General features: G+C 32.3%; 2 protein-coding genes across 2 annotated transcripts; both read right to left on the reverse strand.

Moving 5' to 3' along the window:
- Nucleotides 1-1353: 1353 nt before the first annotated feature.
- On the reverse strand, nucleotides 1354-9748 carry LOC139529687 (uncharacterized). The gene is made up of 5 exons (XM_071325539.1): nucleotides 9648-9748; nucleotides 6518-7202; nucleotides 5500-5749; nucleotides 4870-4893; nucleotides 1354-4239 (listed from the first exon to the last, which is right to left on the reverse strand). Coding segments are annotated over exons 1-5 (2850 nt in total). The 5' UTR covers nucleotides 9650-9748; the 3' UTR covers nucleotides 1354-2350.
- A 2666-nt stretch (nucleotides 9749-12414) lies between these two features.
- LOC139529688 (uncharacterized) lies at nucleotides 12415-25973 on the reverse strand. Its single transcript, XM_071325540.1, has 5 exons — nucleotides 25873-25973; nucleotides 22640-23330; nucleotides 19789-20251; nucleotides 18562-18585; nucleotides 12415-16161 (listed from the first exon to the last, which is right to left on the reverse strand). Coding segments are annotated over exons 1-5 (3891 nt in total). The 5' UTR covers nucleotides 25875-25973; the 3' UTR covers nucleotides 12415-13450.
- Between the last annotated feature and the right edge of the window lie 370 nt (nucleotides 25974-26343).

Here is a 26343-nt window from a genome sequence, read left to right on the forward strand (position 1 = left end):
ATAAGCAACCTTTTTATAAAGTCTTTAATTATTTTATATAATACCACGGAGGGGCCTCAGTGGCCCAGCGGTATAAAACAAAAGTATTCGTACTACTGTACAATTTACCAGTCAACACTGAAGTTTTAAGTTTGTTTCCAGCACTTTTTAAAATGTAAGAGTGTTTGATTGCAAATTCTGATTGACTAGGCTTATCAGTTTTCTTACAGAATATCGGTGGGGCTGTCTGGGCACGCCGGCATCTTCCACCACTAAAGTCTTACAGCCACGAAATAAAACCAATAGTGCTGAAAGTAGCGTCAACCACCAACCAATCAATCATTTAATTGGACCTATTTCAAGATTTTTTTCATTTCTAAATAGCAAATAGAAAAATGGATTCTCTCTAAAGTTTTTAACATTAAAGAACATCAATAACAGTTTCCTTCATAACATCATTTATATATTTGGTGCTACTGTTTTGTCCTAAGTAGAGTTGTTTTGATTTTGTACATTGATTGGAAGTGAACTGTGGATTTTAGAGGACACCAACAAAAAAGTAAACAATAAATATACATGAAATACTCGCCACTGAACTGAAAGCAAACACATTAAAGTCAACCAATCTCATAAGCTGTTGATAACTCTATCCCACAATTATGGTAATTCATCACGGCTAGATTCATTGACGGAATCTACCTATTTCACTCAACGTTTAGGGGCAGCAGTTCTCTTAACAACAGTTACTATCTGAAATGCCGTTAACACTTGCAAGAGTTCCAAATGGTGAAGTTGAAATCATCCCTTCGTAAATTTTACGGACGCCATCACGAGTTGGTTGACCGTTATGGAATAACCATTTCACAAATGATATCGGATATGTTCCTCACGTCGTAACTACAATCCCCTTCCCTTTCATGAATTTGACCTACCGAATTAGACTATTTACCGGATTTGTAATCACATAAGCAACACGACGGGTGCCGCATGTGGAGCAGGATCTGCTTACCCTTCCGGAGCACCTGAGATCACCCCTAGTTTTTGGTGGGGTTCGTGTTGTTTATTCTTTGGTTTTCTATGTTGCGTCATGTGTGCTATTGTTTTTCTGTTTGTCTTTTTCATTTTTAGCCATGGCGTTGTCAGTTTGTTTTAGATTTATGAGTTTGACTGTCCCTTTGGTGTCTTTCGTCCCTCTTTTGCATACTAACTTCGAATGCCATTCTGAAAGCAACATTAATTCATAACTTCTCCTTCTGGGTATAACTTAGTCATACTCTCTCTTAATATCTCAACAACAGTTGTAAACTTTACTGGAAACAATATGTATATTACATGAAAAACAGGAATTGACAAATAAAAAACAAAACAAAAAACCCCCAAAAAACTACATCATTAGTTTATCAATTACTTCATATGAGTACAAACAAGTCAACTGAGTTTTACAATAAGCACCCATTGGAATAAGCAACTGTTAACTGAAATACCAGTCCATTACATTAAAAACAAAATTAATATTGATGCTGCACTCCGACAGTTTTATTCTTTTTGCCTCAGCTGTGTATATGTTCTGTATTGTTTAAAAAAGCAGTAATTTTCTTAAAGAATAACTTAAACTGTAGGTAGCATGTTTGTTTCACTCCTCTTTATGATCATTGGACTCGGGAATGAGTATGTCCGCGAGACTGCGTAATTCCTCATACGTATAAGATTTGTTTGCTCTATTGTACTTCTTTTTAAATAATTCAAATCGCTTCATATGGCAGTATAGTTTTTCCATTACAGCTGGGTAAATCTTTTCTGCATCTTCTTGTCGAGCCTGAAAGTTAGTAAACCCAATAAAGAAAAAGTATAAAAAGTCTAAACGGTTAGTTAAATATAAACGTAAAGTATGATGGTAAACATCAATCAGTTTCAAAATAAGCTCTTCAATGACTGTGTTGTCTTGAAGTTCCATACCTAAGTTGTATACGCATGATCCATACTCTTGCGTCTGTACTTGGTAATTTACTCCTTCTTCTAAATCTCCATCGAACAATAAGTGTGCCCTAAACTTTTCTTCTATCATTGACATTAATGGAGCATTATCATTATCATTTTCGTACAGAAGAGCGTTTATTACTTTCCAAAGAGCAATGATAGTCTTAATGCTTCCAAACGGTTTCAAATTATCACGCAAGAATTGTATGACAGGGATACCGATGTCAGTTCGCATGCCTTTTCCAGTCATGCCGTCAATAATATACCGAATTTTATAGTCGTTTTCTATATTGTTATATCTTTTTATAACGCTGTCAAGGAATCTTTCCACAAATTCATAGTTTCCCTCTTCAACCCCAACTCTATATAAAAAATTGCCGATTTCCTGTATAGTTTAATAAATTTCTTTTTCGTCGATGATTAAAAAAAGTTTGTCTTGGAGTAATTGATCGTCTAGCTGGTAAAACTTGTCAGTTTTTTTGGAAGAACTCTGCGGTATAAAAACTAGACATAGGATCTTGGCATCAGCATATTTAAAAACATAATCACGAATAATGTCGGAGTCGACTATTAAATTCACCAAACAGGTGCCCCTTCTTGTCAGTCCATTAAGGAACTTCATTATTTGTTCTGGTGTTGGTGAAAGTATGGAAAGTCTTTCAAGAAATTCATGAACAAATGAAACATACCTTTCAATAATGCATTTTCGAATATATTCCCCTATCATTTCTGGATTGCGACATACAAATGAATGTGTGACGATACAAACTATCATTTTCGCATCATCATTTTTGTTTTCTGCGTCACTTTTATTGTCTGTCTGTAAACCGAGTGCGCTATTTACACAAAAAGTGTTTTTAGTTTCGTCTTTTTCATCAAATTTCCTTTCATCTTGGTTGTTTTCCTCGTCATGCTGATCATTCATTGGTGGAGGAAGCCACAGAGGAACTGTTTTGACATCTTCATCTTTTACATTTTTATATGATATATCGTTCTCTAGGAACAAACACAGTTTATCAATGAGTAACTTTGGGTCGACATGAATGACGGGTGATTTCGGTTCAGATAGTGTCAAGCTTGGTCTAATATATTGTAGAAAAAAGATAATATTGCAGTTGGCCTGATTCAGTAAAATTTCAGGACATTCGTTACCAAATGAGATGAGAACAGCATCATAAATAGCCGGGTGTTTAAACATGTAAGCATTTATTGCTTGATAAGGGCAGTGATCGCGGTAAAATTCATTAAATCTTGAACATTTCATCAGGTATTCTCCTTCAAGCTGACGTATAGCTTGTTGGACTAATTTATTTTTAAATTTTGTTTCCTTTCCATCAAATATATTAAATATAGTTTGAAGTAATTTATCATTTTCTTTATGAAAACCGATTCTATTGTAATCCAATAGATTTTGTTCCAAAGCAGTGTATACCAATACACAGTATTGATATCTAGATGATAACCTATCGAAGCTTTCTTCGAAAAGATCGTCGACCTTATTAACTAATGATTGACTTGTGTCACGAAAATATGCAGCACCTAGAAATGTTAATGATTCATCCTGGCAAAACAAACGACAAGCTTCCGGAAATCCAATATATGTGTCAAATGAACAGCACATGCTTATTGTTTCTGTACATATTCGAATTTCACTACATGACAACCGCTTAACATCATCAGTACATTCAGATGAACAGAAAGGCAAGCCATCGTAGTCAAGCCATAGATCTAACCTTGTTTGACCTGTACATTGGGTTATTGACTTATGCCTCAAATGACTAGAAAGAATTGTGTAACGTTCTTTATATGACAGTTTGAAATCATTATCCAAATTGAGAATGCGTTTTCGATGAAATATGTCATGTTTTGCTAAAATATTTTCCTCGCATGTTGGGTCGTTTCTGATTGTAAACACAATTTTCAAAAGCGAAGACATCTTTACAAAACTTGACAACATATCCAGAATATTTCTATGATCATCTTCGGAAAAGTCAACATTTATCCTACTAAACAGATCTTCGACAAGTACAATATTTTTGTCGGTTAATGAAATTATATCTCTGTACTTGATAACATCTTTGTCTGAGAAGAAAAGTGGAATATATCCTTCGTCTTGGTAAACAGATGCTAAATAAAGAGCTATCTGTGTCTTTCCAGACCCTGCTTTAGCTAGCAGAATCAAGAGGTTTTCTTCTTTCAAAATCTGTTTCCCTTTATCAAGTGCCATTGTGTGAACAAATGTTTCATCGTCTCGGTGACTTTGGATTCTCGCGATGCTGTGATCTATATAAAAAAATACATTTCTTTTAACGATTGCAAACAGATTTTATTTAATATTTTTGTATTTTTATGATCTCTTACTTCCAAATTACAGTATACTATACACTTCCAGAACACCTGAGACCATCCCCAGGTTTTGGTGTGGTTCGTTTTGCTCATTCTGTAGTTTTCTAGTTTGTTTTGTGCACTTTTGTTTGCCCATTGGTCAGTATATGTTTTGTCTATGACGTTGTCTGATTGTTTTCGACATGTGGGTTTGCATATTACTGTGGTATCGTTTGACCCTCTTTTAGATAAGAGAAGCTTTAGACCGTATATCGATGTAGGCAAATGTGGTTTGAGTGCCAACTAGACAACTCTCCATCTAAGTAACAATTTATAAAAGTAAACCAATATAGGCCAAGGTACAGCCTTCAACACGGAGCATTGGCTAACACCTAGCAGTTTAATTTATGTTTATCCCGATGCAGTTTCCTGCACGTGTCACTAGTCAGGAACATCGTCCAAAAATAAATTTTATAATATAAAAGTATTATATCCATTGTATATATTCATTACTTTACATTTTGAACTAAACAGTTTTTACTCTTTTTGTTTGTACATAAATATATACAACTGTAGTATATATCTCACCTATAAGATTCTGCTTTCTCAAATCTGTAATGCAAAATAAGTTATAAAATACAATTCACCTTTAATTTACTATACTATTATGATCGCATTTTAAATTAATAACACATAAATACATTTGAAATTTTATGTATATCGATAAATCATCAAATTCAACACAATTTTCTTTAGACTGAAGACTTATATTTGTGGATTTTTAAAACACGTCAATTCTAAGATTTAAAGAGTAACGGCATTATACAATGTCACGCGTTTCTCAGACTGTTTATGATGTCTTTTCCATTGGGTGTGTACTATTTGTCCCCCTACAGATCTATTGAGTTTATCCAAGTGTTACTGATTTTTACAATTTTTTTTTTTTTTTTTGCTGTAAATACCACTTTCCCAGAACAGGGGAGGTGTGAGCACTCACAAACATTTAGCCCGCCACATTCTGTAGCTTGACCCAAGCCATGGTCATGAAGTGCAGTGGTTGTCGTTAGTCCATGTTTGTCATATTTGTTTGTTTTGTTATAGATTTTTCTGTTCATTTTCTAGTTTGATTTTTTTTCTCACATTTTTCATGTCGAGGCTTACAAGTGTACGAATATCAGTCGTTGTTTCTTTTTATTTTCGATAGAATATTGCACTCACCCTGAAATAAATGTCCCATGAGTTTTGCATGATTCTTCTGCTGGACTTCCTTCTCTTTTTCTATTGTCCTTATTACTGCTTTGTTTTGCTCATGAACTTCGTTGAGTTTTACCTCATTACTATGTATTCTTTCATATAAAATATCACCACTTTTAGCAAAATTCAACTTCATGCCTTCCATTTGTTCTATAGTTGTTTTACTGTGAGACGTAATACTGGTGGTGATTGTATTTTCCAATTCAGAAATGTGCTGAAAAAAATTAAATACAACACGTTTAATAACTTCTTGCGTCCGAAGCGCTTGTCGGCGTTCCATATTCATGGCATCAATTGACAATTGAATAGAGATAACAATATTGATTTTTAAGCTCCGACGGCATCGATTGGTGATTTGATGGCCGCAAATACCGCTAAGGCGTCGCAAGTAAACTTAATTTGCAACCATAAAATCACCAATTGATGCCGTCAGAGTTTATAATACAATACAGTTGTCTCTTAGTTTACAAATATAAGTAATAATTGGAATTGACTTGAATTGTCCATTGATTAAAACTGTATCTATGTTGTGTTCAAACGTCATTTGGTTTTCGTGTCTTTTCGGAAAGTTTTTTAAATTTTGGGTATTCAACGCGCGTCTGGCGTATTAAATGATAATCCTGGTACCTTTTATAACTATTCCTGATTCATGCATGTCTTATTGTTTTAATATTTAATTAATTAAAAAAGTACAGGATTAAACTAAAATGCCTTATTTTCTATTTGCTTGAATATTCAGCTCGCCATTCTGATGTCTTCATTTTGTTGAATAGCATGCAGCATACAAATCTGGTACTGGTAACTTATTTGTTGTTGCCCCATGGAAATCGAATGGATTTGTTTCTATTCCTTTTTTGTAAATTTGCGTTTGTTTTGTTTGCATTTTAATGAACTATTGTTTGATATACTGTGCTACTTTTAATCTGAATACAAGTGCATTCATCTTTAATTTCACTTCTGAAAAAAAAACCTCGAAAAATACCGTTTTAATGTCCTCGTTCCGCTGAAAATCATATAATAAACAATTTTGATATTGTTGACATATTGTTTCATCCAATGGCCGCACCTCAGCATCTTTGAGTTTCTGTTTAATTTCACTTTCTTTATTGCACGATTTTGCAATTGTAAGAATTACTGTTTCAATTTGATTTTTATATAGTGTATAGTCAGTGTCTGAATATCTGGCTTCTTGTGCATGTCCATACAATGTATTCCGATATCCGATAAGATTATCAACTGCAAGTCGAATGTTGCTATTAGGAGGACAGATCGAGGCAAAATTAATCAGCAGACAACGTAGAATTGTTAAATCCAGATGTTTTGTTGTAAGTGTGGATTTTGCTGGACAACAACAACATTGTGATGAGCTTTTTATATTATGACAAGGTAGTTGTTGACCGGTTTTGTCCAGCAGTATATTTAATTGCTTCAGATGCAAAACTCGACTTGCAGGAGTTGTAAGTGGTAATTTTCTGTTCACACACTGGCAACATGCATATCTGTTAAAGCATAAATGGTATATTTCATGCTGGTTCAAGTTGATAAAATCCTCTAGTGTTTGATTGTTCAGTTCCTTATCTAACAATAAAGTCAACGACTCTTTCCCATGATCAACGATAATTGTTGAAATCCTGTAGAAGTTTTCTCTCTCCTTCTGTGTGCTTAACCTAAAACAATAAAAAAAAAAATGCACAAAAGAAGAGCAAATTAACTGTTATTTAAAAACAGAACTGTTTTTCAGAATAACAGTTTGAACAAGGTTAGGTTCAAATGCGGGTGATGCATGTACAGAAAGAAAGGATTACTCTACGAGTTCATGAGATTCCCTCATTTTATTTTGTTACATTGGCTTGTATAGTAAGTAAGTAAGTTAATTATTTATTATAGTGACATGTGTAAATCAACATATAAATTTGTACAAAATATAATTACATATATCATAGATCAACTATGTCTGAGGGAGTCCAAAGCTTAGTATTGTTTTTTTTAATTGAAAAAATATACGAGCAATTTAAAATGTGTATTCAACTGTTACATTCATGTTACATTCATGTTATATATATATGGAGTATGCATTAAAATCGTTTTCTCATTAACGGAGGCCACAAGTGTAGCAGGGTGTCCCCTTTTTCTCCAGAGCACATGGGAGGATCCCCGTTTTTGTAAGGGCTTGTGTTGCTCATTCGTCAGTCTTCTAAGCTAGGTTTGTATATTGTTCTTGACATTTTATCATTAGTTTGAATGTCTCTTTGGTATATATCGACTCTCTTTTGATATTTGCATTAATCAATACAAAGGACGACAGGAGTTGTATTCTTGTAGTGCATAAAAGAAATTATGGAAAGTGGTCAACAGTCATTTATTTCATAAAGCCCCGGTCACAACAGATCGTACAATTTTTTGTCGTGGAAGATCTATAAAATAGCTGTCGTGCAAAATGTAAATTATTTTATTTCGAGTGGTCACACCAGCTACGACATGTCCACGATGGTTCTACGATGGGTGCAAGACAGAACAAAAAAAAATGTAATTGTACTGTCGTGTGTGTGTCGCAAGTCGGTCGTGTGACAGTCGTACGATAGTCGTACGACAATCGTGTGTTGTTTTGGGCTATTTTTCAGGTTTTAATGTCATGGGATGCGCGTATTAATGTCGTATCACTATTATGCCAATGTCGTACGACTGTCGTGCTACTGTGATGCGACTCTCAACAGAAGCTCTTGAAATATGCAAGGCTATATCCGCATGAATCAAACGAAATCACATGCAGATTCCCGCTCAAACTCGTACATCAGTGTACTATACTGCCCAAATATCAGGCGACATTCGATTCATGGCCTAACCCACCAACGTCGGGTGTTTCGCTGGTTCATATACTGTTCACGGGCTCGAATCAACTCTGACAGGACCATATTTTCCTCTTGTTGTAGATGATTGTTTGATTAAAATGCATTATAATGATACCCACGACAATGTGTATATCGCAAGACAGTCACACGACGACTGTAAGACACCTTTGAGACAGCCACAAGACAGTGACACGATAATAATCGTTGAGCAAAAAAAGGTGCATGTCCAATGTTTGTTCCACGACACACGACAGCGCCACGATGATCAAAATATCGTACGACTGTCGTGTGATTGTCTTACGACGACCACATATGACCCGCGATTTGTCAAAATTTCATGTCGTGGCGGTGTATAGATGTGCCGTAGGTTTGTTGTGACCAGGGCTAAATACTCAAGTGATATTATTGTTCAATTATTAAAAAGGACAAACGTGTAATTGTTTAATAAGATCATTTTTTTGGTATTTTTACGAAGGACACTCAATCGTTATGAGTAACGACACGTACACCATTAAGAATACATTGATATTAATAATTTTCAATTTACCGATTAGGGATTTATGTTTATGGAGATATCATTGAAGAAAATACATGGCCATTTGAGTTTCAAAGATCCATTGAAAGTCAATAAAAAACCTCACATTAAGTTACTTTTATAAAGGAATGTGTTATAAATCTTCCTGTTTTGTTTTGTAGATAGAAAAAGAATCCCATGACCCTAATTTTTATATTTAACTTCATTTGCAGTAAGTTCTTTAAGAGAGCTATATTTGAATAACCTGTAGCTTAGGAAGAAATCTTGTGATTTTAGTTTTTATACATACACGACATTGCATTCATTTTGAAATAGACCTCCACAACCCAACCACCCTAACCTCCATCTGTCGTAATATAAAACAGGATGCAAAACATTGACAGTAAACAAGAAAAAATGAGTAGTAATCATTCTGTGTACAGGTAAAAAGAATCGGGACTACTCAATGAATGTAGATGTCTGTTAGTTATGTCATCTGATACACTCCTTTGACAGAAAGCCTACATTACACCGTTGATCATACAAAGCCTTTTTATTTGTAAAATATCAACGGTTAACTAAAACGAAAGTACTTTTAAAATATTGCAACAATTTAAACGTTAAAATTGAGAAAGGAAATGGGGAATGTGTCAAAGCGACAATAACCCGACCATAGAGTAGACAATAGCCGAAGGCCACCAATGGGTCTTCAATGGGTTCCATATATTAAATCAATCACTTATACTTACATTCTGATTTAGAAGTTATCCATGCGTATTCGACTTCAATTCTGTTTATAAGATTTAAATTATCATTGTCGTCAATGTAAACATTACTTCGCCAAAGACAACAGGAAGTGACGGAGTATATTATAAATAGTTAAACTATTCATAGAAATTATTGGAATACAATAAGACACATATTAAACGTTGATGATAATTGTGTAGTGTTTGTATTATTTTTTTTCAAAGTGTAGCATGAGTGAGATAACTACATCATGCCTACCCTCAGCACATCTTTCCGCTTCTAAAATACCGAATAAAAAGGGGTTTCCTGTATGCTTGCACTGCTTGAATGTTACACAATCTCTGTGATATTGTATCAACTAAGAGAGACATATACTGTATGCATGCACTGCTTGAATGTTACACAATCTCTGTGATATTGTATCAACTAAGAGAGACATATACTGTATGCATGCACTGCTTGAATGTTACACAATCTCTGTGATATTGTATCAACTAAGAGAGACATATACTGTATGCATGCACTGCTTGAATGTTACACAATCTCTGTGATATTGTATCAACTAAGAGAGACATATACTGTATGCATGCACTGCTTGAGTGTTACTACACAGTTCTCAATTCGAAAATTAGAATAGACTCTTATGTCATAAAGTTTAGTTATGATGTTGCGGAGATCTACAGAGTTATTGCTTTACTTCCATTTGACAAAACTGCTACTAAATATGATCTCACAATGTGACTAATACATGAATCGTTGAGATCAATTTTTGATCCTACTCACAAGGAAGCTATTCAACAAAGAGTTCTAAGTATTGAAGTTGAAATCATTCCTAAGTTAATTTCACGGACGCCATCACGAGCGGTTCACAGATGATATCGGATGCTTACCGTCACGAAGCACATGAGATTACCCCCAGTTTTTGATGGAATTCGTCTTGCTCTTACTTTATTTTTCTATGTTGTGTCTTCTGTACTATTATTTGTTTATTTGTCTTTTTCTTTTGAAGCCATGGCGTTGTTAGTTTATTTTCGATCTATGATTTTGAATGTCCCTCTGGTATCTTTCGCCTCTCTTTTTATCAGTTTTCAATGATAATCCAATGGTTGTGGATAAACGGAACATAACCAAACCGTGTTTGTTCAGATGATGTTTACATCAACACGACTGATGCCACATGTAAATCAGAATATGCCTTCTCTCCTGGATCACATGAGATTTCTGATAGGGTTCGAATTCCACATGCTTTAGTTTTCTGTGTTCCGTTTTCTGTAATGTGTTTCATCTTTTCTTCGTTTTTCGTGTTTTATTATAGCATTATTAATCTGTTTTCGCCTTAATTAATTATACTGATCAATAATCCCTTATCATTGTACAAATCAGATATACAAAAAATAAAATGCTTCGCTGAGCGCACCTGATACGACTGATGAAGTTGAACTATGAACAGTTGAGGCAAATTTGGACACAATATTCAAGTTTGGTACTGTCTGAATTTGAATTGTGATCAATTTTTTTACACAAATCAAATGTCAAGATCTTACAAATGTATGGCGCAATACTGTGCAATTAAAGATTTTTTCATTGACAAACAATTGAACCCCTTAAAAGAAATTGGAACCCCAAACGTTTTGAATCCCCTTTGGAGCAATTACCCAACACTAATTCACAGCCTTCGCTTTGTCCTATGGACTCTTGTAGTACATTTTAAAGAAATTCATACACTTATACACAAGTTAACTACAAAATGTCCAGAAACTACAAAATGCTTGTTTTGGAAACCCTTTTTGGCCCTTAATACCAAAACTGTTTTCACCATAACCCCCTAAAATTAATCCAAATCTTCTACTTTTGATAATTGACATTGTGACACAATTTCAGATCAATTGAAATACATACACACATGTTATTATCCTGAAAGTAGAAAAATGCTTGTTTTGGGCCCCTTATCCCGAAACGGTTGGAACCGTCACCCCAAAAATCAATCCCAACATTCCTTTTGTAATATTGAACCTTCTTAACCAATTTCAAAGAGACCCATTCACGTACTGAGGTTATTGTCCGGAAACCAAATGTGTTTTCGGATGACGACACTGACGACGACGAAGACAACATCATACCACTATACGATCCCAAAATATTTTTTGCGGTCGTATTAAAAAAAACTATGTGTACGATATTGAACGAATGCAATGATTTAGATATATAGCACTCATATGTTTGAAAGCAGAGTATTTGAAAGTATCGACAATTGTATTATTCTGATTGATTCTTTTCTGATTGTTTGATTTATTTTAAACGTAAGCATAATAATCTTAGGAAAAAAAAATCAAAACATTATAGAATAACGAAATATGCATATATATACAAATTCCAAAATTTGACAAATTTTACATGATATAATCATTGCATTACAAGAAAATAAACGGCTGTGTTAATTCTTCTTTTTTTGCTTATATACATAAATTGTTTCCATATTTTAACCGGAACAATGACCATAACTGGACATTTCATTGGATGAGTTTTTTTCAAAGCACCTATAAATGTCTATAGTAGAGTAGTAAACATGAAATAATTAAACATGTAATTGGAAAAATAAAGACATTGGATATAAATTTAAAAAGGGAAGTCCGTAGAACATAAATAATCTTATTTTCAACTAATATCTAACCTTGGTATGCAAACATGTGGGTTAAACTTGGTTTTAAAGCTATCTTACCTCCCACTTGTATGATAGTTATATTTAGTTCCATTATCAAAATCATGTGAACAACCCAAATAGGCATGATTTATTATTAAACGTACAATAAACTAAATAAACCAACAATCATACAATTACAATAAGGACGCCAACAGAAATGATTTGTGATATATAGTTGATATACCTTAGAACAGTAGAATAAAGTAACACATTATGGAATCACACAATAAAGAATAGATTAAGAAAAATATAAATAAAATGATACAAACAATGAAAATAAGACCATAATGATTCTATATGTTCTTCGAGACAGACTTCCATCTAGAAAATCCAAGCCCTAACCTTGAATTCTAGGTGTTGAATGCTGACTCACATGACGAGGTGTTTTGACTTTGCATGTAGATTATTTCTCGAACTCCGGGACTTAGAAGTTTCATTGAAATAATATTGCTTATTGGTCTAATTTTTATTATACTTTTTATTACGAACTATAGAGAGGCAAAACCTGTTATTTCAACATTTCTAAATAAAGATAGAAATATGAGTAATATTTAGTTCATGCTGCATGTCGTATTTTTAGGGTTCTTCATTACTAGTTTGTGTTGGTCTAGACCCTTTTCTGTAAGTGTAAATGTACTTAATAAAAAAAGTTTTAACAAATCTGTTTAATCATCAGTTAACGACAAAAACCATTCTTGTTTTTAACGAACAAAATGTAAAATAAAGATTTTTCTTCACCGAGGTCTGAAGTTAAGCCCAGCTCATAATTCTGGTAATAGATACTCCAGACACAACTTAACACTATTCGGTCTATTTGTTTATGTGATTTGAAATTTATTTTATCAAATTTGGATTCAATTTGTTTGCGTATTCCGGGGGAGTGACAAAATGAAGAAATCAAAATAGTAACAAGAGGTTAATAGAAAAAGTGAGTACGGTTTCAAATCAGAATTTAGAATATTGACCAAAAGTTTATAGTAGAAAAGTTCATCTATATATATTAGATATATGGTACTTTAAAAAGAAGAACACAAATGAATTTAAGCCTTTTTTTTCTTGTCTACGAGAGACTATTTTGTTTAAATAAAAATATATTCAGAATGCCTAAACCTGATCAGGGTTATTGTCACTATCATCGTCATCATCGTCACTGGTATCGGGATGAAGTATGTTCATGTTCATTAGAGTCACAGTTAACACAACAGCATCCTGGTTGTTACCGGACTGATACGCATGTTTCATGTCTTCTCTAAACTTCTTTACAAAAGATTTATATCGGCTAATATAACAATGTAGTTTTTCCATTCCCAATGGACACATTAGTTTTGCCTCATCTATTCGTGTTCGAAAGCTGGTAAATCCATTATATAGATATATCAGAAACTTAATATTGTGGGGTGAAATAAAATGATATATACTCATATGTTGAAGAAAAATGTCATGAATGTCAAATAATGTTTTCATAAGCTCTTCAATAAACTTTTTGTCTTGAATATTCATACCTAGATTGAATAAGCATGCTCCGTACTCCTGTGTTTGTAGTTGGTAATCTACACCTATTTCCCAATCTTTTCCTGTAAGTATGTGGGCCTTAAACTTTTCTGTCAGAACTGACATCAATGTTGTATAATCAAACGTCTCACTGCTTTTGTATGTTTCAGTATTCAATGTTTCCCAAAGGCCAATGATAGTTTTGATACTTCCATGTGTTAATAAATTGTGGTGCAAGAACTCTTTAAAATGAGTGACAGCATTAGTTCGCCTGCCTTTACAGAACATCCCGTCGATTAGGTAGCGAATTTTTAAGGAATCTTCTGTATCATTAAGTTTATCAAGAATGCTTTTCAAAAGTCTTTTTACAAACTCATGATTCTCATCTTCAATCTCTATTTTATACAAAACGTTGCCAATTTCTGCTATAATTTTATAGTTTTTATTTTCGTCGATGATTGCCATGAGTTTTTCGTCAAACAATTTATCGTCTAGTTGATAAAACTTGTAATGTTTGATAGTAGAACTTTTTGGACTGAATATGAGACAGAACACATTTACTTCAGCATATTTTAAAGCAAGATCACGAATAATGTCAGAATTATGAGTTAAATTCATCAAACAGGTGCCCCTTCTGGTAAGTCCATTGAGAAAATTCTTAATTTGATCTGCAGAATACGACAGCGAAGAGAGTCTTTCCAGAAACATTTTAACGAATGAAACATATTTTCTTTCAATAATGCATTTCCTGATATATTCGCCTATTAATTCTGAAGATCGACGGTTAAGAAGGTGGGATAATTCACGACCCATTTCCAAGTTAACCTTTTCAAAAACCTCCATATCGCTATCAGAATCTTCAGATTTTGCATCAAGTGAAATATTGTCGTCATTGTCACTTTCATATTTAACACTATCACAAATATGTCTTTGTTCTTGAAAGTGGTTTTCCTCTCTAGTGTCAATTGGCGGAGGATTCCATGGATCAGAAATTCCTATGATTTTTACATTTTTCCAGTCAATTGGTTTATCTAATTCCAAAAATTTACATAGCGTATTAATGACCAATTCAGGGTCAACATGAATAACTGATGAATTCAAAGCAGAGGATTTCAAGCTTGGCCTTATGTATTGTAAAATAAAATTGATAGTACAGATTTTAAGATTTATTAACATTTCTGGACATTCATTACCAAATGAGACCAGAACAGCCTCATGAACAGCTTGGTGTTTAAACATATAGGCGTTACCTCTTGGGTTAGACCACCAATCATCGTAGAACTCACTATATCTAGAGCTGTCAATAAGATATCCACCTTCAAGTTTACGTATAGCTTGTTTGACTAATGTTTTCCGTATCTTTGTTTTCTTTCCATCAAATATTGAAAAAATCCTTTTGAACAATTCATCTTTCTCTATATGATAATTAAGAAGATTGTTATCGAAGAAATTATATTTCAAAGCAGTATAAACCAAAACACTGTATTGATATTTACATGATAATTTTTCAAAGCTTTTTGTGAAAAGATCGTTGATCTTATCAACTAAGGAGTTGCTTGCATCACGGAAATACGCAACACCAAGAAATGTCAGTGATTCATCGTTGCAAAACATTCGACATGTTTCAGGAAATCCTACATATGTATCACTCATACAACATAGATAAATTGTGTTGGTACATATTTGGATTTTTCCACATGGTAACTCCATTACGTCAGCCGTACAACCTGATGAACAACAAGGAAAAGGTTCAAAGTCAAGACATATATCAACTTTAACTGGACTGTTGCAAGGAATTATTGAATTATATTTCATATGACTCAAAAGGATGTTAATTCGTTCTTTGTCTAACAGACTGTTATCATAATCCAAATTCATAATACATTTTCTAAGAAATATTTCGTGCTTTTCTAAAATGTTTTCTTTGCATTTTGGGTCGTTCCTGATTGTAAACACTAATTTAAGACCCTTTGACCTCTTTACGCAATTCAATAAAATATCCAGAATATTTCTATGATAATCTTCAAAAAAATCAACGTTAGACCTACCAAATAGGTCTTCGACGATAATTATATTGTTGTCCGATAACGAAATCATATCTCTATATCTAATAATTTCATTGTCGGAGAAAAAAAGCGGGATGTATCCTTCATCTTGGAATATTGATGATAGGTGTATTGCTATCTGAGTCTTACCCGACCCTCCTTTAGCTAGGAGAATTAAAAGGTTTTCTTTATCAAGAATCCGTTTTCCCTTTTCAAGCGCACATGTCTTGATGAAGGTTTTATCTTCTTGATGACATTGGATTATTGCATTACTGTGATCTACAAGAATGATAAAATGACTTTACATTGTATTCTTAAACTTTGAAATTAAGGATGTACTTAGGTGAGGTTTTGGAATTTGTGTCAAATGTTCGGACTTTTTGGTGTTTTCCATACAATACTGTGTAAAATGATTTGCCCCATAACACTCATTTATTTTTTCATATAAGACTTTATAGCTCATGAAAGGTCATTTACCAAAATTTTAGAAGATTCTTGATTTTTTTCTTTTGTATTGAGACCCAATTATACCAATGCAAATATAAGGTAAAAGTCAGAGTCAGCCTTTTCCCGCCATATTTTAAATCTCAAATATCCCGAAAAGGAGGTTCATTTAGCTTATTTTTATCATTAATTGATGCTCTACCAGCTTATAGTATCAATTTTAATTTCTTAATTTATCAATTTTCACCTTACCTCACCTAAGTACATCCTTAAACACAATATGTTGATGTTCATTGTATTTTCTTTATTATGATAAACGAACAAAAGAAATAATAAAACTAGAAGACGTTTTAACAGGCCAAATGATTAAATAACACCAACTTAACACTATAGAAGACGTTTTAACAGGCCAAATGATCTAATACCACCAACTTAACACTATAGAAGACGTTTTAACAGGCCAAATGATCTAATAGCACCAACTTAACACTATAGAAGACGTTTTAACAGGCCAAATGATTAAATAGCACCAACTTAACACTATAGAAGACGTTTCAACAGGCCAAATGATCTAACAGCACCACCTTAACACTATAGAAGACGTTTTAACAGGCCAAATGATTAAATAGCACCAACTTAACACTATAGAAGACGTTTTAACAGGCCAAATGATCTAATACCACCAACTTAACACTATAGAAGACGTTTTAACAGGCCAAATGATCTAATAGCACCAACTTAACACTATAGAAGACGTTTTAACAGGCCAAATGATTAAATAGCACCAACTTAACACTATAGAAGACGTTTCAACAGGCCAAATAATCTAATAGCACCAACTTCACACTATAGAAGACGTTTTAACAGGCCAAATGATCGAATAGCACCAACTTAACACTCTAGAAGACGTTTTAACCAGCCAAATGATCTAATAGCACCAACTTAACACTATAGAAGACGTTTTAACAGGCCAAATGATCTAATAGCACTAACTTAACACTATAGAAGACGTTTTAACAGGCCAAATGATCTAATAGCACCAACTTAACACTATACTCATAAGAAATAAACTATAAGACGTTTTAACAGGCCAAATGATCTAATAGCACCAACTTAACACTATACTCATAAGAAATAAACTATAAGACGTTTTAACAGGCCAAATGATCTTATAGCACCAACTTAACACTATATTCATAAGAAATAAACTATAAGACGTTTTAACAGGCCAAATGATCTAATAGCACCAACTTAACACTATACTCATAAGAAATAAACTATAAGACGTTTTAACAGGCCAAATGATCTAATAGAACCAACTTAACACTATACTCATAAGAAATAAACTATAAGACGTTTTAACAGGCCAAATGATCTAATAGCACCAACTTAACACTATACTCATAAGAAATAAACTATAAGACGTTTTAACAGGCCAAATGATCTAATAGCACCAACTTAACACTATACTCATAAGAAATAAACTATAAGACGTTTTAACAGGCCAAATGATCTAATAGCACCAACTTAACACTATAGAAGACGTTTTAACAGGCCAAATGATCTAATAGCACCAACTTAAACACTATACTTATACGAAATAAAGACAATAATAGTGAAATGATATACAAATGTCGTATATGGCTTGATAAAGGTTTTATCTTCTCGATGACTTTGGATTATTGCATTACTGTGATCTATAAAAATAATAAAATGACTGAACATTGTATTCTTAAACTTTGAAATTAAACATTGTATTTTCTTTATTATGATAAACGAACAAAAGAAATAACAAAACTAGAAGACGTTTTAACAGGTCAAATGATTAAATAGCACTAACTTATAAGTACTACACCGATGATATATTTGATTTTACTTTTATGGGTGCTCTTACTTTACTGAGTATCAGAATATATTACCACAGAAAATGTAACCTGTCGAAAATTATGTAATCCGGAGTTACAATTTGGAAATCTAATAATATTATATTTTTGGAGTAAATTATAATGACACAATCAAATAACGTCATGTTACGTAACGTGTTTCTTTTTATATAGAAGTAAAAGAACAGACCAATTTTCAAGGACCATAATCTATCAATTTGATTGTATATCAGAGTTCGAGTTTTTATTAATGAAAATCCTTGCTATGAGAAAATGTTATTATCTGAACTGCAGGCTCCTGACTTTGGACAGGCGGGTTTGATATTTAATTGAAACTTATAATATATCTCACCTATTAGATTTTGTTTTCTAATATCTGGAACACAAACATAAATACATACTTTAGTTGTGAATTATTTTGATTACAAATAAACGTTAATATTCTAATACAATTGCATACCTTTGAAGAGTTTTTTTTGCACATATTGAAATGAATTTTGTCGTTGAAAACCATAAAAAGTTCAATAAAAATAATTTGGTAACATCAAAGTAGTTTTCATTGTAATAGTTGTGTAAATATAACACATGCAAATTGTAATGATTCTTCACAAAGGATGAAGGTAAATCCCCAAAAATGCGTCTGAGCCATTTCTGGAGGAGTTTCTATTCCCCAGGGGTATTACCAGCCCAGTATTCAGTCCTTCGGAGTTGACATAAATTATCCTTGATATTGTCATGATTATAAGGTAATTGTTTATAAAACTTGAAATTTTCGAAATAATAAGGCTTTTCTACCTCAGGAATAGCTGATCTTAGATGTATTTGTCAAAACTTTAAGGAACTATTGGTCCTCAATCCTATTCAACATCGTACTTCTATCAGCCTTTAACATTTTGTTCCAGCGTCACTGATGAGTAGTTTGTAGACGATAGGCTCGTCCAGTGCAAATATTAGATTTCATTCCTGTTATCTATGATGTGTTTATTTGTATCCGATCGTAGATTTAGCTTTATCTGCTCATGTTTCAACTGCAGAACTTCTCCTTTGATTCTATCGTGATCAATACTTTCTGTTCGTAGATTTCATTTTATATATTTATTTCGATAACAATAAATACGGATATTCAACATATATTTCGAGAGGATCCACAGTTCTTGTATCAACTTGATTGTAAACATAAAACATGCAAATTCTAAAGTTTTCAGCTATAAATATATGACTTAGAAAAATTAGAAAATTAATTTCTGTATATGCTTCTAGGAAACACCAATGTAAGAGGAATCGTCAAAATATATGTCAAATGTTTAAAAACTGAACTATACAATGTCATTAGTTTGAGTATCCAACATTATGTAAATTTAGTTTGTCAAATTCTCTTTTTAGAGGTAAACTACATTGGCAATCATACCACATCTCCTTTTTTTTTATATAACAATGATTATTCAATATTTTTATCAATGCAATCACAAGCATTAAGATAATAATACTTGAATTCAATATTATTGAATGACAAACGATTACATAAATTATCTTACCTATATAGGGCTATATCAACTAAATTTCAAAATATCAATATTACCTTGTTTTCGTAATTTAGATGCTCCAACGGCAACAGTTTCTTTATGATCCCCACTAAGATTGACTATTTTATCCGTTATCTCTCGTTTTGTCTGTTCTACACATGCGAGAATACCTTCCGTGGTTTCTTCTGTTTTCGATTGTATATTGAGTTCTGTCTGATATAAACGTCCGATGAGTTCCGCATGATTCACCTGTAGAACTTCTTTCTCTTTTTCTATTATGCTCATTACTGCTTTGTTCTGTTTATGGACTTCTTCATTAAATGTTACCTCATTACTATGAACTCTTTCATATAAAATCTCATCTCTTCTAGCAAAATTCAACTGCATTTCGTCCATTTTTGCTGAAATGGTTTTATTGTGAGACGAAATATTGGTGTTAATTGTATCCTCTATTTCCAAAATATGCTGAACAATTTGATCATTGCTGTTTCTTGATTGTTCTCTTATCATGTTTATTTCCTGTAGAAAAAGTTGAAGTAATAAAGAAAGACGACAATTTGAGAATAACTACTACTAGTTAGAAATATTACTTAATTTTGTTATGTGAATTGTAATATTACTTCTATGTTGTTTTGCTTACCATCTCTGCTACAAAGTTGGATCAGAAAATGTAAAAGTTTAAGATTCAAATGTTAACATTTGTAAAACCCACATGTAGGCGCATGGTCTACTTTGATAATACTATGACAAAGTGTCGTGACCAAAATTAACATAGTGAAATATACATTAATGCAAAAGAATAAAACAAACACGTACAACGGGTTTGAAAATAATATATTTTCAATTGGTCTTCAAAAATGTGTATGTACTAGGGATGTCAAAAGATCTGAAATTTGATACTCGGATACTCGGTCATGATACTCGAGTACTCGCGAGTACTCGGATGAATCTTAAACGTCTATTGAAAAGTTTAGATTCTAGGTTGGATGCAGTGTTTTTGTTATTACCTTTCATAAACATATTAACGAGAGACAATTAAACAATGAATTACCTACTGCCGTTTCTACAAAAACCTAGCATAAATCATAGCAATTATTGTTTATGTACGTGTTCATGAACCAAATTGGTTATTCCAATAAAATCAAAAATATTTGCATATACAGTCCGACAAAGTAGACAATATATGTATCATCTCACCTGTTCCTGAGGAGTTGGTATTTTTTTTATAATACGACTTTGTCCATTAATTTGTCAACAACAATATTGGACTTCAAATTACTTGTGTTGCTCAGTCTTACTTTTTCTGGGTTTGTTTTTTTGGCACTATCGTTTGTCTAATTCTTTTTAAGCCATGACGTTGTCGGTTTATTTTCGACTTTTGGGTTTTAATGTCGCTCTCGTGCAAGGATACTTTTTTCTTGCACAGATCAGAGACATATAATACAATATGTCTCTGCACAGATGTAACATACTAAAATTTGAAAAACTATTTCAGTTAAAAATAAAAAATAAGTTGAAAAAGCTTTGCAAATTCATCAGGGTTATAACTTTTCAAGTGAGTCTTCCTGGTTAATCACCACTCTTCGCTTCTATACTGTTTATTTTATTTATTTTATATTTTCATCTCATCTTGTCATGTGTGTTTGTGTTATGTTATATAACTTTTGATGAACTTCTTTGTACCATTGTAATTTTATGGTGTTTGAGAAATAAAGAATATTGAATCTTGCTTTCGCCCTATCTTTAAATTGTAAATTAAACAATTACAGTTAAGTTTCAAATACAGAGTAATAAAATTAATGTAAATGTACATCTCATACCAATCACGTTTACAGAGAAGTCTTGATTAACAAACAAAGGAAAGTTTTTACGGCTTGTGATGAGTTTATTATTAATCCCTGAAAGTTTTGATCCGTGTACAAACACCGTTAAAATGTCTCTAATCAGTTGCGTAGGGTTTCACCGCAGGTCATTTTTATTTTCTTCTTGTTTAGAAATATGATCTGATCAACAATTTGACACAAAAAACTGTTTGACTTACTATTTTGTATTCCAAGTAGTGCAGATGAAAACCTTCCCTCGGAAGGAAAGGATGTGACTGGCACTACTATAACAAATAGTAACCTCAGAATTAACATATTTATGTTGTTAATTGATTTTATTTAGTATAACAAAGTGGATATTTCAATGGAATTAAAGCTACTGGAAATGTGAAGAGAAATATCTCAAGATGTATAACAGGCAAACGAGTATCCGAGAACTAAAACTGTACTCGAGTACTCGGCCTTCCGAGCGAGTACCCGAGTACTCGAGTACTCGCTGCCATCCCTAGTATGTTTACTAATGCAGTTTTAGTTATGTCATTTTGTTGCAGAAAAGCGTACAGAAGATGTTTTGGATGTTTAATTTCAGTTCACGAATATATTGCACGTTAGGCAACATTATATCAACAATTAACCATTTTCCGAGGTACCCGGTATACCATCATTCCCCTTGTGAAATTGAAAAATCGCCTGAAAAAAATAATCCAAAATGCCTTTCAACATAAAAATAGTAGCATACGCTATAAATGTATTACTTTGGCATATCATAAGGCATATTTTGTAAATAGTGAACAAACGAATAAAACATGCTACACAGAGGATATACCACTTAGTGTTAAGCAAACGACAATTAAGCTATCAATCACTTTTTCCATTATTTGAGACATGCTATCCAAATTGTTCATCTCGACAAATTGACAAACGTAATCATCGGCGATCCTTAAAGAAACACATAGATATATTTTGATTTTATTTTTTTATAGTATTTTTTCATTAAGTAAAGTCTTTTTTGTAATTTGTTACTTTTTATCTGAAATCAAGTATAATTATGTTTTATTTAATATTTTGCAAAACCTAAACTTACCGTTGTTATGTCCTCGTTCCGCTGAATATCAGACAATAAACAATTTTGATATTGTTGACATATGGTTTCATCCAATGGTCGAACTTCAGCATCCACGAGTTTCTGTTTCATTTCATTTTCCTTTTTGCACGATTTTGCAATTGTACGAATTACGGTTTCAACTTGATTTTTGTATAGTAAATAATCATTATCTGAACATCTGGCTTGTTGTGCATGTCCGTACAGTTTATTCCGATATCCGATAAGGTCATCAACTGCAAGTCGGATGTTGCTATTCGGAGGACAGATAGAGGCAAAATTAATCAATAGACAACGGAGAAGTGTTAAATCCAGATGTTTTGTAGTAAGTGTGGTTTTTGCCGGACAACAACAGAATTGTGCCGTGCTTTTTAAATTATGACAGGACAGTGTTTGTCCTGTTTTGTCTAGTATTATGTTTAATTGATCAGGATGCAAAACTCTACTCACGGGAGTTGTTGGTGGTAATTTTCCATTGATACACTGGCAACATGTATATTTATTATAACATAAATGATATATTTCATGCTGGTTCAAGTTGATAAAATCCTCTAAAGTTTGGTTGCTGGTGTTTAATTCATTATCAAGCAACAAAATCATCGACTCTTTACCATGATCAACAATAATTGTTGAGATTCTGTAAAAGTTTTCTCTCTCCTTCTGTATACTTAACCTTCAATATTTCAAAACAAAATTAAAACTTTCCTTTATTACAATTCCTCTGTTTTTGTTTTTATCACATTTCTAGTTAAACTAGTTTTTATGACAGGAAATAACACTGTCTAACATCCTATATTACTCCTTTTGCATGTCATTTCATAAAATGTGAATGTACTTTTATTCGTGAATATCAATTTTCGTGGTTTGAGCAAAAACTACATGCTAGTCAATACCTAAATCCGTAGATTTTATTTTTCTGAGTCAAATCGCATGAACAATTTGTAGCCGCCCTAAAAAACGATTCCTCTTAAGAATAACAATGCTATTCAATCATGTTACTAATTATTTGCACTATCTTCTTCCTCCATTATAGACAACATTCATAAACGTTTTTATAGAATAAACCTTTTTTTTTAAGGAATGTATTGATGTCAAAACCTGTTCAATTTACTCCCAAACATACGATATGTTTGTGAGTAACTTGTTCTGGTTTACAAATCAACAAATCGAGAATGGAAATGAGGACATTGTCAAAGAGACAGATAAAAGCCGAACCACCAATAAGTCTGCAATACAGTGAAAAATTCTGCACCCGGAGGTAGGCCTCAGCTGGCCCCTAGATAGGAATATATACTATTTCAATGAATGATCAACATAATAACAATCTTCAGTGGTGTTAATTGGGACAAAAACATTGAATGGTAGACTAATTTCTTATGAAATAAAATGGCAAGTAGAATACGATTTTGCAACGTAACATAGTTTTGTAGAGATTAAATGATCACTTCATAATCGCAAACAAGTATCATCACCAGAACTCTGACTTGTCTTGATACCAATTTTTTTTTATTTGAATGCATTGATGAAACTTAAATACCACACGATGAATTTCTGTTGCTCGTAAATTACGTAAACTAAATATGGGCCAAAAAATACATTTGTAATTGCTCCAGAATGTTTTTTGTCGTTTTTTGGAGAGAAACAACATTGGCAATACGTTATTTGCACAAAATTTACATTTAAAATAATAGGTAATGCTCGAGGCTATAATTGTAGAAAAAAGAACATCTCATACATAGTGTTGTGGAACTGACAATACCCGTCCCCAAAAGCACACATACAAGACAGCCTTTATTTTGATTTTTTTTTATATTATTGACAAAAGAACACAATTGTCTTTAAGGTTCTAATATAACATCTAAAATAAGTATATAATCCTGTTTATGTTGCGTTTCGTTACATAATATGACTTGACACTCAAACGTTTGGATTGAAATATATATTTATTTTTAGGGACTCACATAAGATATTAACTTTTGTTTCGAAATAATAATCAAAAATTGATCCAATCGTCGTACATGAGAGAACAAAATATATGTCAACCAAGTATTGATTAAAAATTTACATTCATCAATATGTACTACTAAACAAAAAAGCCGAAAACGATTATATATCTTTAAAGTATGATTTAATTGCTTTTACATACATTTAAATTATGCATTCATTTTTTTTTAAATCAATATACACATACAAGGACGACGACCATTCTTCTTAAAAGAAGTTGCGGAACATGGTATATATGATTTCAATAAGATATACTGTAATGATTTCAATTACATAACATGCATTCTACAGTACAACCTATATTGACAATAATACATTTGATTTATTGTATTATTATACTCCAAGTGATATAAATGAATAATTTGAATAACCAAATTTTGATTTATAAACATAACATTATGATATTGCTACGGGTTTGTTTTTTTAGAAAGAAAATTCCGTAGAATAAAACGATTAACTATGATTGTTTTATGTCTCTACCATTTAGTAATGTTTTAATATGTGGAATACAACGTATATGGTATAGGTTTGAATCAACGATGTAATCATTCCTTTTCCTGAATATCACATTTTATTTTTAAATATCTTCTTGTTGCAACATTTCCACTTTGTGTTTATATATCAGATTAAATCAATCATTGTCAAATTCGAGAATTTAGTTAGATCAAACCTGGGTAATATTGTGTTATCGGTGGATGACGATAAAGGTGTAAATGTAGAAATATACTTTGATATATAATTGAAAAATTCAAGAAATAAATGTCATTGTAATTTAATATGGTGTTCATGAAATTGAATTATTAATGCACGAAAAACAATATAAGATAATATATAATGACAGCCAGATTGTTTACGATTTATTTATTCGTTCACAATTGGACATTTTGAATAATTATTTTATTTATACTTCTGTTTTTTCCCGATCTTTTCTAAACAAATAAAACTGATCATGATATTTAAACCCCAAATCAAACAACTATTAATCAGAATAATTACATCGTCATTTATTGTGACAGTCATCAATAATGAAGGTTTATATTTTTGTTTACAAATTGTTAATTCATTGACGTAAACTTTTCCTTTCATATTTTTTCATAAAACATACACTTAAGTATTACAAAAGAGGGACGAAAGATACCAAAGGGAAAGTACGTTTCAGGTAAATATTTATATGTGTATATTATATTGCTACAATAATAGATAACACTCACATTGTATAACTGTTTAATCTTTACTCCAGTAGCATATCACCAAAGGCTTTTTATTTTCGTGTTGTCAATGTTAACAGTATTCAACGAAGAAAACAGGAAGTGACGTAATATATTGAAAATGTTTACCTATCCATAGACATAGAATATATTTTAATACAAAACATGCAGAAACAAACCAATATTGATCCAGTCAACGATGCAAGCAGGCACTTGTTTGAAGTATCATCTTTTGTTTTAACTTTTAAACAGACATAGCTATGAAGAGCTCATTAACACGTTTTAAAGCATTTAAAGCTGGTTAAATAATTTATTTTAATATAGAAGGTTATTTTCCACACAAAAAAATTCAAAGAATGGTGTATGATACATAAAAATACTCACCCATAAGTCAATACAACACATGTTTAATGTTATAGGACATATATAACATTCACATATAAAATATTTTGGATTGCTTGATTGATTGATGTT

Source organism: Mytilus edulis, chromosome 7, assembly GCF_963676685.1.
Source record: "Mytilus edulis chromosome 7, xbMytEdul2.2, whole genome shotgun sequence".
In the NCBI taxonomy this organism is placed as follows: Eukaryota; Metazoa; Mollusca; class Bivalvia; order Mytilida; family Mytilidae; genus Mytilus; species Mytilus edulis.